Source organism: Protopterus annectens, chromosome 12.part0 (assembly GCF_019279795.1).
Source record: "Protopterus annectens isolate FY-2018-M chromosome 12.part0, PAN1.0, whole genome shotgun sequence".
Lineage (NCBI taxonomy): Eukaryota > Metazoa > Chordata > Ceratodontiformes > Protopteridae > Protopterus > Protopterus annectens.
In genome coordinates, this window is record NC_056746.1 from 371,712,032 (window position 1) to 371,727,978 (window position 15,947).

Sequence of the window (15,947 nt, forward strand, 5' to 3'; positions counted from 1 at the left end):
AACACCTAGGAATGATTCAATGTTTATATGGTTTAGCTATTAGAAAAGGCTTGAGTGAACTTTTCTCATTTAAGCCATGTCCTCTACTGGCTTGTAACCTAATTATCCATTTATTTTCTCTTTCTTCTATGTAATTTCTAATATTACCCAGTCTCTCTGTTTTCAAAATCACTTCCAATGCCATGAATTTAAAACTATGTCTAGACCCTACTGTAATAACATGTTTAGCCAAAGCATTGTTTTCATTTTCTTTATTTATGGCATATACATGTTCTCTAACCCTTTCTCTTAGGGTCCTGTTTGTCTTTCCCACATAAAATGATGCACACAGTTGATATTGAGCTAGGTAGATCAAATCTCTAGATCTACAATCAGCATATCTGTCAAATGTGAACTTTCTTCCATTGTCATGGTGTACAAACTCATTCCCATTAAGCATATAGCTACATTGGTTACAATGTCTACATGCAAAAGTACCCTTCCTTTGTGAATGTACCAACTCTTTCCTGTTATCTTCATAGCAAAGTAATCTTTTCAGAGACTTCATATTCTTATATGTGACATTTGGTCTATCTCCTGCCAATTCTCTAATTTTATCATCTACCATTAACATTCTCCAATCATTATTTATAATCTCTTTTATTCTGCTATTTTTATTTGTATATGGTATGATTAACCTACTTGTTTTGTTTTTAGAATCTTTCTTGCTAACCATTTGTTCACTTCTATTATCTCTAAACAAAAAGGGTTTCCCCTTGTCTTTTCTGTGTCTGATGTTCTCTGAGATAATAGTATTTACATCCTGTCTGTCATAGCCTCTCTCCATAAAACTATTTCTCAACATATTTTGTTGTTCGTCATACCTATTATCATCAGTCACTAGCCTGGATATCCTCAGGGATTGACTTTTCACTATGTTGGGGTAAATATGTCTTGGATGCATACTATTGTGGTGTAATAAATTATTCCTCCAACAAGGCTTCCTATACAAATCTGTACCCATTTCTTTACCCTCCTTATTAATATGGACATCTAAAAACTCTATTTGATTGGATGAAAAAGTATATTCAAACCTTAAAAAATCTGTCGTGCCATTTATGTATAGAATGAAATCATTTAGTTGTTCCACGGTACCATTCCAAACAAGGAAAACGTCATCCACATGTACAATTTTATATTCTCCTTGAACGGAGCGTCTCAACACATATGTGCCCTCCCAATATGCCATAACTAAGTTCGCATAGGAGTTTGCACATGGTGTCCCCATTGCTACACCTTTCTTTTGTAGAAAATCTTTATCATATGTAAAAACATTATTCTCCAAGACTATCTCCAATAACATCATATATCTCATGGTGAGATCTCTAGGGACATTTTGTTCTATCAGTAGGAGCCTAACATATTCCATACCCACCTGATTAGGTATGCACGTGAAAAGAGAGGCCACATCCCAAGGTTACTAGAATGTCATCTTCCTTATTGTTCTTGGAATGAATATAATCAGCATAACTATATAAAAAATCTTCTGTGTCTTTTATTATAGATTTAATTTCATTAACTACTGCTCTAAACGTTTTTTCTAAATAAATAGATAATGGTTTCGTGGCCCAGCCCTTTCCAGAAACTATAGGTCTGAAGGGGGGGATTTGTCAGATTTTTATGTATTTTTGGTAACCCCCTGAAACTGGGGATTACTGGTTCTTTAACCAAAAAATATACATACAATTCATTGTCTATAACATTACAAAGAAGTAAATCATATAACATCTCTTGTATACCTTTGATTATTTTATCTAATGACACATTATTCAAAACTTGATATGTATCCATTTCCCCTAACAAACTATTAATTTCATCTATATACATACATCTATCTAATATTACAACAGAACCTCCCTTGTCTGCTTGTCTAGTGACTATTTCCTTATTAATTTGTAACTTTTTTAAAGCTTCATTCTCACTATGAGTCAAATTATAAAAATCAGGTTTTTCATTCACTTTCATATAATACTCTAAAAGGTCCCTTTCACATGCTTTTTCAAATGCTTCTAATATTGAATTTGCTTGTGGTACAAAAATAGAAGGTTTTCTAAAAACATTCTCTACAGTTCTTTCATCATTCTCAAACATTAACTTCAAACCCAAATTTCTTACAAACATCTTAATATCAATTATAATGTCAGTAACATCAGCATGTCTTGAAGGTATAAAAGATAAACCTTTGTCTAATAACGCTTTCTCATTATCAGTCAAAGCATACCTGGAAATGTTTATGGTTAGTCCTTCTGTATTGGACGTAAGACTTTCCTCTGGAATTCGTGTGTGTCTTCTAAATTCTTCCTTTTCTTCACGTTATTCGTTGGTGACCAAGTCCATCGTTCGACTTCTTTTCTATGTTCCATCTTTGTGATATTTTTTTATTGTGAAATTTTCCATACCTGGATGCCTTTTGACTGTATTTCTCTTTGAATATCTTTGGGGCTGCCTTCTTTACATTGATTAATTTGGCCTTCTCCTTTGCATAAATAATGCATCATATCAAACCTCTCTCTCTTTCCCATGTCCATATTTCTTTTTTATACTTTTCAAATATCTCTTGGTTTTGTTGTTTATATTTTCGCACTTCCTCAGATGCTTCTTTTTCCAAACAGATCAAGGTTTCTTGATCTATATACTGTTTTTCACAAATTTGTTGTATTATTGAACAGAAAATTTCATTTGAAGCTTCTGACAGTTTTTCTTGTGGAAGCATTTTTGTTTCCTCTAATTTCTCTCTTAATCATTTTGTATACCTTGCATCTGGAAATTCTGGGCTTTTTGCATAACAGCAACAATACATAATTTCTTTCTTATCCTCAATAGTCCACTTTATCAGCTTTATGGCTGCTCTTTGGCCCATCAGTTTTTGTGGACTGTTGCTTCCTTCTACCAAAGGGGACCACCCTCCCCCTGGGCCAGGCCTGGCCCACTGTAATAATGTTTCCGTATTTTGAGTTTTCTACAGTGTCATCTTTTCCAGTCCTGCCACCAGTGCGCCTACCAGGATAGGGCACTTTTTTATCCTAGGTCTTGTGCACCCAGCTATCTTTTTTTTAGTTTTTGACCTACTTCTATCCATGATATATGCTATATAAATACAGTCTATATATCAGTGTCGCCTTGGTGAGAATTTGTAAAAACAGGGTCCACCTCTTCAAGGTACTCACCAAGACTTGAGGGTGAATTCAGTTTCAGCACTGCTACTCTCCTTTGCTTGCCGACTTTTCATTTCTCCTGTCAGACCCCTTTTCATTTCTCCTGTTGGACCCCTTTTCATTTCTCCAATCGGACCCCTTTTCATTTCTCCAATCGGACCCCTTTTCATTTCTCCATTCGGACCCCTTTTCATTACTCCATTCAGGCCCCCCTTGTCACTTGAGAGGACAAGGAGATGAGGTTAGATATTTGAGCCTTAGTAGGCAAGTCTGGGAGATCAGTCAAAAGTTTAGAAACCTAAGTCAAAAGGGAGAGGGCATACGTAGACATGTGCGTCTAAAGGCCAAAGTGGCAGAGGTGTATACCTTTTTGACAATGCTTTCCATAGTCTTACTGTCCTTATCAGTGGGAAGGACAGAGGTGGAAGGTAGTAGTCTAGAGGGACTGTCTGCAGAGACTGAAATAGTGCCAGGGTCTGCAATAGGGCATTTGATTAGAAATGTGGCCCCTTCTGGGACCTTATAAAACTTGTCAGGCCTTCTAGGGGCTGGGATTCAGGATTTTTAGAGGCTGCATAGAAGGTGTCTAAAATGGCTGGTAAGACTGTTGGAATGGCAGAAGGTGAAGGAGTGTCCATTTGTAAGAATCTATAACAGCCATTTTGAACCAAAGTCATTTCAGTGGAGCCCCATTTAAAAAACTCTATCATTCAAGAGATGGTTTCTCCAAAGGTGAGGTCCTCTCCAGGGGAGTCTTCCTCAGTAGAGTCCACCTCTGGTGAGGCATACCCAAGAGGGGAAGGCATTTGAGAGGCATAGGAAAGGGAGTCCTCTGAAGAGGAATCTGAAGCTTCTTCAGCTTCAAGTGGAAGAGGATCTTCAGTCTGAGGCCTAGGACTGATAACTGGAGGGGTAGCTGGTGGCCTAAGGGCCATGAAGGCATTAAATAAGCTCTGGGAGAAAATCTGCCAATCAGGCAGGCTTTCAGAAGGTGGAGAGACATGTTTTGTCTTTTGTTTTCTTTTTAAGGAAGAGACAGGCCTGGAGGGTGTAGGGCCTAAGGAGGGAATAGGTTCAGATGGCTGTATACCAGTGGAAGGGCCGGTTTGGACATCCTTTGAGAGCCAAGCCCCCCACCCCCCCTCGTCAGCACCTGATGTCTGCAAAACCTCCACAGACATGCTTTCAGGCCTAGGTTCTGCAGTGTCAGAAACGGTACCCACTATACCTGAATTGGCTGGTTCCATACGTTCCTCCAGGTAAACATCACCGACAGGGGGAACATGTTGGGTGGAGGAGGTGCAGCAATAGGTTCAGGCCTGGAAACTTTGGCCTTTTTTTTTGGTGGCTTGACGGTCGGCCATTCCATCGCCAGAGCCAGGAGTTTAAGATGCTGATTTTCCAAATGGATGTTTAAGGCATGCAGACAGCTGCAAAGAGTCTTAGGAACGAAGGTCTGACAAATCGCACAGGTTTTACGGTTGTGGCTGCACCCTAAGCAGAAATGGTCGTTGGTGTCTTTATGGGGGATCTGATGTCTGCACCTACAATTTCCTTTCCTGGATGATATGAACCTAAGCAGGCATGTAGTGACCAAAATAAGAAAAAAGGCCCCAACAGGGTCTTTATCTTAAACATGAAGGATCCAATAGCAGAGACTGCAGGATGAGCTGCCGTTCGACTGGCAGCACAGAAGTTCTGGGGAAGGTACATGCAGACATCACTTTTATGGTCCATGCACCCTACGGCCAATCTCAGATGTCCCAAGTACCTTGCAGTGACTAAAGCTTTTGTATACTGACCGGATGTTCGGGTAGAAGAGCGGAGGATAACCCAAAGGTTATGAATACTGCAACATGTGAAAAGAATGACATTGAGAGGGCTCTCTAGAGTTCATGAAGGCCATAAACTCCTGTGCTATTTTAAGGAAGTCTTGGGCTTCAATCTGAGAAGTGGCTTGAGGCAGTGGCAAATTAAAAGAAGTGGTTTGTTTTAGTTTGGGTGTCTGTTTTAAGGGGAGACTGGCAGATATGGTTGTTTAACTGAGACTTCAGTACCTGGGGAAGACAGGGAATCTCCCTTGAGATCCACAGTACAGACACTGGAGACTGATGCCTACAGAGTGACATCAGACTCTACCAACATGCGTGTGAATGTGTGTTATAGTAGCATCTACAGGTAGACTGAAAACCATGGTGGCCTTCTGAGGGGTCATGTCAGAGGGTTTGGGCCTAGGATCCACTGGACCGGGGGCTGCAAGAATGCCTTAACTGGGTTGTGAGTTGACTTATGACCTATAAATTGGAGTTTTTGGTAACATTAGGGTCCTTGGCCCTTTTTGTCTTTCTTCTATTATAGAATGATAATAACAGTCACAGGAGTCTGTGGAAGCCCTGTGATAGCAGTGGATTGTGATGTCAACCTGGAAGCAGAGTTCTCCATATTGGCAGCTAGTACCATGGCCCTACGTTTGAGAGTTGACACACAGAATTTTGCAGAGTCAGGACAGTTAGACACGTTATAAGAACTGAGGATTGTGCCAACAGAGTCCATTCTTATAACCTGACATCCAAACATCCATCTTTAGACACCCATTGGCTAGGGATGATGTAAAGGCTCTGGAAATGTGGCTGTTTGTGGGCTTCTGTATGGCAGGAAGACCCAAGAACCAGTACTGCAACACTGACTAACATCAGAAGTTACTACCAAGACTAAAAACAAAATCCTTCAATGAGCTTAAGACAACTAGAGTACCGCATACAAATGTCACCTCCTATAACACCAACATCTTGACAAGATGTTGTGACCTTCATACTAAAAATATACCATGCAAATACAGTGCCATCTTTTTAATAGTAATAGTACTTCAGAATAATCTCTTCTGATTTGATATTTTACTTGAAGAAAAACAATCAGCATATTAACAAACCAGTAGTTTATTTATAGATTACACATTTTAACTGGCTTGTCTAAATAGGTAGGATTTCAACAAAGGCCAGGAGCACTACAGGGTTAAGAGACCTGCTCAGTCATACAGCAGACAAATGGAGACTGAGAGAATCAAACACAGGACTTTTAAGATAAAGCTATTTAACAATACACAGCCTTGATAATATGTACTTAAACTGCCAAGCAGTTACTCACATGGCCTTCCCCCTGCTTCTTACTATTTCATTAAAGTACCTAAATCTTGGCAATCTACAGTTGCCACTGCTGAAGTTTTGACCTGACTCAACTTATAATGCCTGCTGTACTCCACTGACTATCAGCAGTTGCTGGTCTCTGATCAGGTACAGTAGAAAAGCAAGACTGCTGAACATGTAATCCTATTTTACAAAAAGCTCAAATATGCACATCAGATTACAGAGAGCATATTTGCCGCAGGAAGAAGTGCCCTGTTTTGACCAATTATCTAATACTTCTGGCATGAAAGAGACACCAATAAAGACTGCAAATAGGGACTTGCCCACATCTGGCATTTAGGCTCTTACTGTTTCACTGTAAATGGCATGGCCCAGGACAATAAATACTAAGTCTTCAAACTAATCCTGTCTTTTAAGCGAACCCCAATACACAAATATTATAAACAAATCTGGAAGATGACTTTTATTTTGTCCTGCAATATACAATTCCATCGTACTTTCAACAGATGGTGAAAAATTCTACTTCCATTTTTGCAGCATCTTTAAACAGTAATGGAGTTGAACTTATGAAACAAATAGAATACAAGATTAGCTTTTTGAAATGCCCTACTTTAGATAAAACACATGAATAGACTTGAGCCTACTGTAATAATTCTGATTTATGATTACAGAAAACAGATTAAGAGCAAGCAGTAACACATACTCAGACTTGAAGAGATCCATCTCCGAGACAGCTGGTATCACATTCAGCAGAGGAATGCAAGCTGGCCTGACAGAAGTGCGACCCCGCTGGATAACCTCTTGTACATACCTAAAGAATGACCTTAGAAATTAGATATTTGAATGCATCTTGGCTACTCTCCTGCATTCTATGCAGTGTCCCACCTTCCCCAATTAGCAGTCTTTGGCCCCATATGTAAACACTTAGATATAATAACCATTTTTTTTCTCATTTAAATTAACACATTGTAGTTCACTTGCACAAGAACTACACAAAACATATACTTGACTAATGGAAGTAGTGGCATGTTGCAACAGTCTTCACTTAAATTATTCAAACAGGGTACCAAGCAGAAGTAAGGTCCACTCTGCATCAACATGCAAGCATGCTGCTCAAGTCTCACTCTATGTTATTAATACAGGGTACCAAGTAAGGGCCACACTGTATCAACATGCAAGTGGTAACATGCTGCTCAAAGTCTTACCCTAAATTATTAAAACAGGGTATCAAGCCCAAGTTAGGGCCACTCTGTATCAACGTGCAAGTGTGGCGCTGCTAACAGGTTTGTATGTTTTCAGTCAACCTGTATCATGATCCACCAAAAAGATCTGAAGCAGAAAATCTTCAATTTTAAGAACTCAAATTTTTGTACAACTATGTAAGCTACTCATTACTACTGTAGATAAGGCTCAAAGTCTTTAAAGTACTGTGGTTGGGAATATAGCCATTAACCGGTGGCTTTCCAGCTAAATTACATTCTTGAAAAATAGATTAGATGTAGACCAAGAGGCCTTGACTTGCTGCATTAGAATGCCTTCAGTAACAATCCTAGCTGTCTCTTGGTTGCACATAACACTTTTGTAAGTCATGCAGATTCAGTACTCCATTATGCTCATTTGACAACCACATGGCCAAAGTGGTTAGAAAAACATTTTATATAGCCCACCTAATCATGAAGGGATTCACATCTAGATCAGGGGAGGTCATCGTGCCTCTTTACTCATCCCTCATCAGGCCCATAATTGAGTACAATGCCCCTTTTGGGATGTACCTTACCAGACACCTGCAGCAACTGGAAAGACCCCAAAAGTACCTCACCAAGAGGATCAACGGGCTCAAACAGATGCCATATGCTGCCCAGTTAAAGAAACTCCAGCTCCACTCAGTGGCATACCGTCTGCTCAGAGGCGATCTGTGCCTGACGTATAAAGCCATGTCCAACCCGGAATTAATGGACATGCTGCACCTCAGAAAATCCAAATCCCATCGAGTTACGTGCTCGAGAGACTTGAACCTCAGCACTGAAATAAATAGGACATGCTGGAGGGACAGATTCATAACCCAGAGGCTCCCTTCACTCTGGAATAAAATCCCAGTCCAGGTTAGGCAGAGTCCCTCATTGACTCTCTTCAAGAGGAATCTTGATGAGTGGATGGGAGATCGTAGGTTTACCCCAGGTATCACTTCTGTGTCACTGTTAGACAGAGGCACAGTATACTAACCTCGAAAAAGGGCATAGCAAAATGAATTTAAAATGGGTGGCAAAAGCCAAACACACTCTGGCTAGGCTTATAAATGCCCTAGGGCAGATAGCCTAGTATGAACCTATGAACCTATGCTTCAGTAGTATGCTAGAAATTAAATAGGCTTGACAGACAAATTGTACTATGTCTGTCTCTGGTATTACTTTAGCTGTCAGTGTCACTTACAAAAGCTGCCCCTCTTTGGAGAAAATTATGGTAATGTCAGGGATTCTGATCTATGTTTTTCTAGCACAATCAGCCTCTGCCTTAAAGAGCACGGATTAAGATACAAAGCATAAAGTACAGTCCTCACACAGTGCTTTCCTGCCATTAGACCTTTTACAGGTAACAGGCTGATCCATCGTGGCATGTGATCAGTTAAATATGAACGTGATGGCTGCAGCCATCATATATTCTACTGATTTACCATACACTTGGATCCTGGCTGTTAGGATTTTTTTCAAGATGAATGTCCAGTTCTCCAAACTGTCATGGTAACATAGCACATGTTCTAAGTGTACAGCAAATACTTTCGCACTTAAACAGAGCACTAAGACTAAACAATCTGACTTGCAGGACAAGAGTAAGAAGATATATGTGATGTCTGTGAATATACCACTGTTTTCAGAGTCTAAATGTAACAGATATACAAGACGCACTTAAGCCTTATAAAGATGAATCAAATAAACTGAAAATATGTGTCTTAAATCTGCAAAATGGGCATTTCTCAGTGGCATGAAACGATATGTGGACTTGTGACATTTTTTATGCAAGTTATAAAATGGCATAAGATATTTTAGCTGAAAAGGGTAACTGCCTTCCTTGCTGGGATATAGATCAATTATACATATGAAGTTAAATGCAAAGCAAATTTGTGAACTATGGACTGTAATGGATATGCTCCTATTACAGGATCTATGACTTACTAGTCCAGGAAAATAAAGGCCATAAAAGAGTAATTACAAGTTTCTTCAATTGGAAAGTGAACTAATATATATATATATATATATATATATATATATATATATATATATATATATATATATATATGAAACTTGGCTTAATTACATTAGTGTTTTTGTATGAAAGATGTACATGCCATACAGCTAAATGTACAGTCACAGAAAGAAGAGAAGACATAATGTGACATGCCTTCTTAGGCTGCAGTCATTATGTAATATTAAAAAGGGTTCCTGGAACCCTTAAACTCTCCTGAAACTCACTTGGTAGACATGACCGCCAATAACAAGTTAATTTTCCAAGTTAGATATTTGAGGGAAACAGCAGCTGCAGATTCAAATGGTGATTGGGTCAATTTTTGCCAAGGCATAAGTCCCAAAGCTCTGCCCCTCTCACTCTGGATAGCCTTAAATTAAATACTCTTTGGAGGAACTGTTTCAGATGAAAGAAAATGAGGACATCTAACAAACTCCTCTTCTCATGAATCTATTCAAGGGTCACCTTAAACAATCACCTCACTGCAAATATTTTACTACCCCAGTCTTACAGCTTCCACCCTCACACTTTTACCTTTTCCGCTCCCTCTGCACAAGTCAAATAAACCCTCTTCTAAGTGGCTTATCATTTCTATATATATGTAGCTGCCATTCTTTTCCTTCTTGGCCATGTCAACTTGTCTAGTTACTGTCCTCCCCTCCCCCCATGTTCCTCGGTCCCTGAAGAACAGAATTTTACAATAATTGTCTTTTCCATCCTAAGCAACACTGTCACACTAAGGTATCTTCATTTTGAATTACTGTTTATCATATCAAAATACTAGAACAAACTTGCCTTATTTTATTCATTTTAGTTTGTGATACTGGTCTTTCCTTGATGCTTAATTTTATTTTTTCTGCAGGTGGGAGTCAGGTTTTAAAGAGAATTCCAGGAAAACATCCTCCACTACTTCCAGAATAGGGAATAGCCAGAGGTTGTACTAAGACAGGTCTCAGAACTCTCTAACCCTCTTCTTTGTTTGCAGGTAGCCTTGAGCTTCCCACTGAAGATGTTGTCTCATGGCATGGAGGGTTTCCCCAAAGGTGAAATCCTTAGGAAGACCAGCAGAAGGGAGGATTTCATCAGAGTCAGAATCCTCATATGATCTATAGGAGGGGCCTTCCTCAGACCCAGAGTCCTCAAGGTCTGTGCCCTCCTCAGAGAGAAGGGGATCCTTGTAAATTTCTCGGGGGAGCATCTCTTTTCCTTTTTCCAGGGGAAATAGCCCCTGGAGCTTGCCTTGACCTGATAATGGAGATCAAGTCCTCGGCTAGTTTGATTAAATCCTGCTGGGAACCTTGTGAAGTGCAGCCAGAAGGCCTTGATGCAGATGCATTTCTAGGAGTGGCTAAGACTTTCAGCCTAAGGCGTCCAACAACCTGATGCCTGTGTCTTGGGAGTAATGAATGAGCACCGGAGCTGGAGTTGGCTGAGGCCTAGAAGCAGGGTCTCTGGGCGGTGTACCCTCCTCAGAAGCCAATGCCTGCAGAGTGGTCCTGGACCCAACCGATGAGCCAATGTCAAGGTCTTGTGCACAGATGGAAGGTAATAATGGCATGTTGGATGCCAAAAGGGTCTCAACAGAGGCCTGAGTCACCTGTACAGCAAAAGAAGGGGGGGTGCATAAGAGCTTCACTTGCTCAACAATCACAAGCCTGGAGGGAGAAGTAGGCAGTGAGCAACTGTCATCTGAAGACCTAAAGTTTTGTTTTTCTTTCTTGCGCTTAAGAAGTTGAGATTCGGAATGACCAATGAATGCCACAGACTACAGGTTTATAGGCGTTTACTAGGCTAATGATCACTAGAGCCTTTTTAAGCCTAGCCATGCATCCCAAACCTCTGACAAGTTCTGATACCCTTGATAAGTGTAAGCATGGGCCTGGGAGATGAACCATTTACAGGTTACCTGTGTCCATTAGAGACAGACGTGCCAAGGGTTAGGTTGCTGGATAAGGAACTTTGCTAGAAATTCAGCCCTATGCCTAATAGTCCTTGTATTAAAACGTGCACAGAAATGACATATGGGGACGTCATGGCCTGGACATAGGCAAGTAATACAAAGGGAATGAAAGTCTTTGAATGGCTCTGTTTACCACAACGGTGACAGTTATTGACTATCTAACATGAGCAAAGGAAAGAAAAAAGCTCACCAATGGGGTACTTATCTTGTCCAACACTTCTCTCTGGTAGGGACTGACCAACTCACTTAAATACAGCTTTGGCCTCCACAGTAAGAAAAGACTAATTTCATGATGCAGGCTGGCTACCTTTATACCCAAATGTACCAACATTGGTCAGGGCATCCGTCAGCCTGGGAGGCAGAAAGAATTTTCTCTGGTAGTCAGGCAGGCTTAGTGCTTTCATGGCAAGAAATCCCAATAGTCAGGACTGCAACAGTGAAATATTAAGAACATAAGCTGCAATGGCCAACAGGTGTACTTTAATGAAGGCACAGGCCAATTTGAAATTTGTGCACTTTAATGGAGGCACAGGCCAATCTCAAATTTAACAGTCCACTGAAGTACTGCAGAATTCAGGACACCAATGCTGTACCAGGTTATTTTTTTTTCTTTTGGTGGCTCCAGAAGAACATGACCTCATTTGGATAAGTAGGATTTGCTAGTGGTAGGCTTTCTGGTCTTTTCTAAGTATGTTAAGCACATTCTCAGTAAACTGGTGCCTGAGGGTTCTAAGTATTTAATCATCTAGGTTGTGACCTTCAATGTCACCAGATATGGATGTATGAAAGCTCCCTTGTTCTGGGATATTATGGTCCACCTGTGGAGGCAGGTCACCCTTACTTTATTGCACTGGGGAGTAGGGAGATCAGAGAAGAAAAAAGACCCACCCACTGCTCATCTGAAGGAGAAGTTATCCACTGCCCAAAGCTCTTTGTGTGGTGCTCTTGAGCACAACTTTTTTCGGTTTGTGTTGCTTGTAGAGGCAATCAGGTCTACCCACCTATATATCAGCTAGTAGAAGACACCACTGTGTTGCATTCATCTGTAGAGATCAGCCTCTGACTTGCTTAATTAGCCCAACACAGAATTCTAATATGACAGTATGCAAACTGACTTTAAAGTCATCAGGGCTGTTTTCTAGGCAGTTGTAGTACAAAGCAAAGGAACGAGTTAAGAACACGCCCCCCCCCCCCCCGTTGATGTCATTACTACAGAATCGTCTGCTGTCACCTGTTTGCTCACTAGATGTTTTTGAAAGCCTTGAGTGGGCGGCACCAAGGCCAACATCTCTATTTACATTTATATGCTTCTTCATATAAGTTATATCACAAAGGCTTTGAACTTTATGGTCTCTAAGTATACCCCCACAAACTAGATCCAAAGAAACAGAAGTTATGTTTTAATTGTGAGCTCCTGAGTGAAGGGTACTCTTTGGTTCTACCTGACGTACAGGACCACCACTCCAGCTCCTTGGAAATGCAAGGTATGACAGAAATTATCTGAGGAACTGTGTGTGTTTGCTGGCTGTAAGTAACATGATTATTGTAGAGGTTATGTACCCAAGTGCCCTGAAGCATTCCCCTGGCCAAGACACTCCTCCTGTGCTACCCTGTGGAATTTACTCTGCCAAGTACTCTCTTTTCTGGGGGGGGGGGGGCAGAATCTTGACATCCTCTGGAAGGGCTGTAGCCTGAGACCAAGCATGCCTTCTTATAACTGACCTTACAGCTGCTACTCCAGATGCTAAATATACAGTACCACAACACTTCATGGAGTGTTTTGCCACCTAACAATGTGAGTATATTTAAAATGATATTGATCTTATGTCCCCCCCATCAGACACCTCCACAACTTTCTTCTTGATCTGTTGTCAGAATGCAAATTTGATACCTGGTCATTTGCATCTGACAGTTAATGGCCCTTAGGGTCAGAATGACAGTTGTACATACTTCCATTCCAAACCAGTCTAGCATTCTGCTTCATTTCTCATTTGAGAAGAGTACTGGTAGCAAAAAACAACTTGGACACGTTTAATGAATCCATAGACACCACAGATGGATCTGCCACAAGGTTTTTATATAGGCATTTATGGAATTCTTGGACCTGCCAGGGCCTCTATGGGATACGGAGCTAGGTATCTTATTCCTCAGATTAGTCTTTCATAATGCATTTCAGGAAATATGAGCTCCATAAAAGTGGGCGCCTCATACTACATATAATACAAGCATTGACAAGTGAAACTGGTAATAGTTCTGTGATAAAGCTTTCATAATTTGCTTTAAGAAACATGAGCCCCACAAAGATAGACACAGCCTCTCATATTACATGTGATATAAAACAGGCTAATAAAGTCTGGTGATAAAGCAGGCATTTTTAATGATCAAAATGCAAACTACTTTACTAAATGGACCTGATGAAGCTCAGGCGTTTGTGTTTCCTTAAATATAGTTCAAAAGTGGTATCTCATGGAGTGTTGCCATTTTTTGTTTGTTAAAAATAAAAACCTTTTAACTAAGAATGAAGTTCCACAGGCTGCTGAGATGGTAAACCCTCATGGGTCTTTCAGGAATATTCAAATAGGGGACTAACTTAAAAGCTTCGGGATTGCTCCTTTTTTCCATCTCTCAGATTTTCCTCCAATCAGCTCTTCAAGACCCTCTCACCACTGTCTGCAACTGGTTTTAAATAACTGACCTGTTGAATATAATGTATAACAGCAAGAACACTTGATAAAAAAAATAAGAAAACAGCAAGAACACTTGTTTATCTACCTTACTTCTCCTGCAAGTTGGACATCACAGACAGGTTTCCTAGATCTGCTAGCTAAAGTGATTTTATTTGGACTAATCCTTTGTACTCTACTTCTTATTTGTCCTGATCCCCTCTGGGTCAAATATGGGACACCAGACCTTACTTGAGCTTTCTGGATTACCTCTGTTCTCTATTTGTCCTCGGCACCTCCACGGAGTTATCCACTCAAGGGAATCACTTTAATGAGATCACCTGTGATGTGGTACTGATAATTCAAGACTTAAAAATCTTCTGAAGACACCTACCTGGGCAAACATGACCCAGCACACTGAGCATGACAATCATGCAGATGGCTCACCAAGAGACAACAGCTAAGATGATCCTACAGACAACTTTATTCTCATCGAGAGACAACTAAAAAGACTGAAAGGACTATACTGGGAAGATATTTACCAAAGGAACAGTTTTGAAAAAGAATGGATTCCTAGGGGATTAAAGCTATTTAAAAACCCATGTGGAACAAAGTGGAGGAGGACTTAATCAGAGTGGGACAGAAAGAAAGCGAGTCTCAAGCTGACTGTTATCCTCCTTAGGCACAACAAAACCCAGCAGCATTTCATTATGAGCAACATCCTAAACCTGGAGAATGTATGCAAGGACAACACTGACTCCCCCTTTCAGATTTTTCATCTTGAAAACAGAATCACTGACTTTGAAAACAAAGTCAAATAGAAGAAAATGAGAAAAAAATCAACAGGGATTTAGGGGACAAACAGGAACCACAAAAACCACCACACTTCAACCAGGAGAATGAGACTCCCACGCAGACACAACAATGGGAAATGTTTTGATGGGCACTTGAGGCACTAGAAACCTAATCTTCACACCAAGATGAGTTTGGGACAAGTGTCCATGGCCACACCTACTGCTGAGCAGAGAGACATGGAAGACAACAGGCAGGAATTTCACAAGGGCCACCAGAAATCTGGACCTGACTTAGGGGGACCCATCACCAGCATGAGGCAACAGGACATGAGGATAACACCACAGGGGGAGAAATCCACCAACTGGAACCACCAGACCTCAACAGGGAGGCAAACATGATGGAGCATGCAGACTCTCATCCTGACTCAGAGGTCTCCACAAGGAGACCAACAACAGTAGAACAGGTCCTAGAAAGGGGCCAAGGAGCTGAGAGACTTGGTGAGATCAGTACAACAGAACGGACCCACCAGAACCAACACCAAAATAGGACTAAGGTCTAGAATCATTGACTTGGCTAGAGCAAGAAATCTTAGGAAAGGGTCTGACTTTTATACTTTTTAACAGATGTAATTTGGTAGAACTGTGACAGATGTTAAACTCTATGGGAGAAAACTGAGTCTTAATATTTTTCAAGAACAAAAATAAGGATGGAAGCAACTCTGACAGAAATGACATTGGTAAAAAATGGAAAAAGCCCAGAAACTTTTGCCCCCCCCCCCGTGCACCCCACCCTGTCTATTAGAGCAAATGTAAGGCTGACATCAACAAGGCCATCAGTATACCACCTAGGAAGAAGTTATAAACATCAACAAAAAGGAAAGTACAGTTTTGTACCTACCATAAATGTAGATGCTCGAGTGCTCTGCCGTCAGGCGGTTCCTCGGTCAGCCGAA

At 40.6% G+C, this 15,947-nt stretch overlaps 1 protein-coding gene across 2 annotated transcripts in view; it reads right to left on the reverse strand.

Annotated features, from left to right (window-relative positions):
* Positions 1 to 15,947, reverse strand: part of AXIN1 (axin 1) — a 1,214,366-nt gene that overhangs the window by 359,298 nt on the left and 839,121 nt on the right. The window contains exon 9 of one of the 2 annotated variants that reach the window (XM_044089473.1): positions 7,041 to 7,148. The exons of the other annotated variant lie outside the window; for it this stretch is intronic. Coding sequence (XP_043945408.1) covers positions 7,041 to 7,148 — 108 coding nt within the window. The remainder of the gene's footprint in view (positions 1 to 7,040; positions 7,149 to 15,947) is intronic. 2 annotated transcript variants of the gene reach the window in all.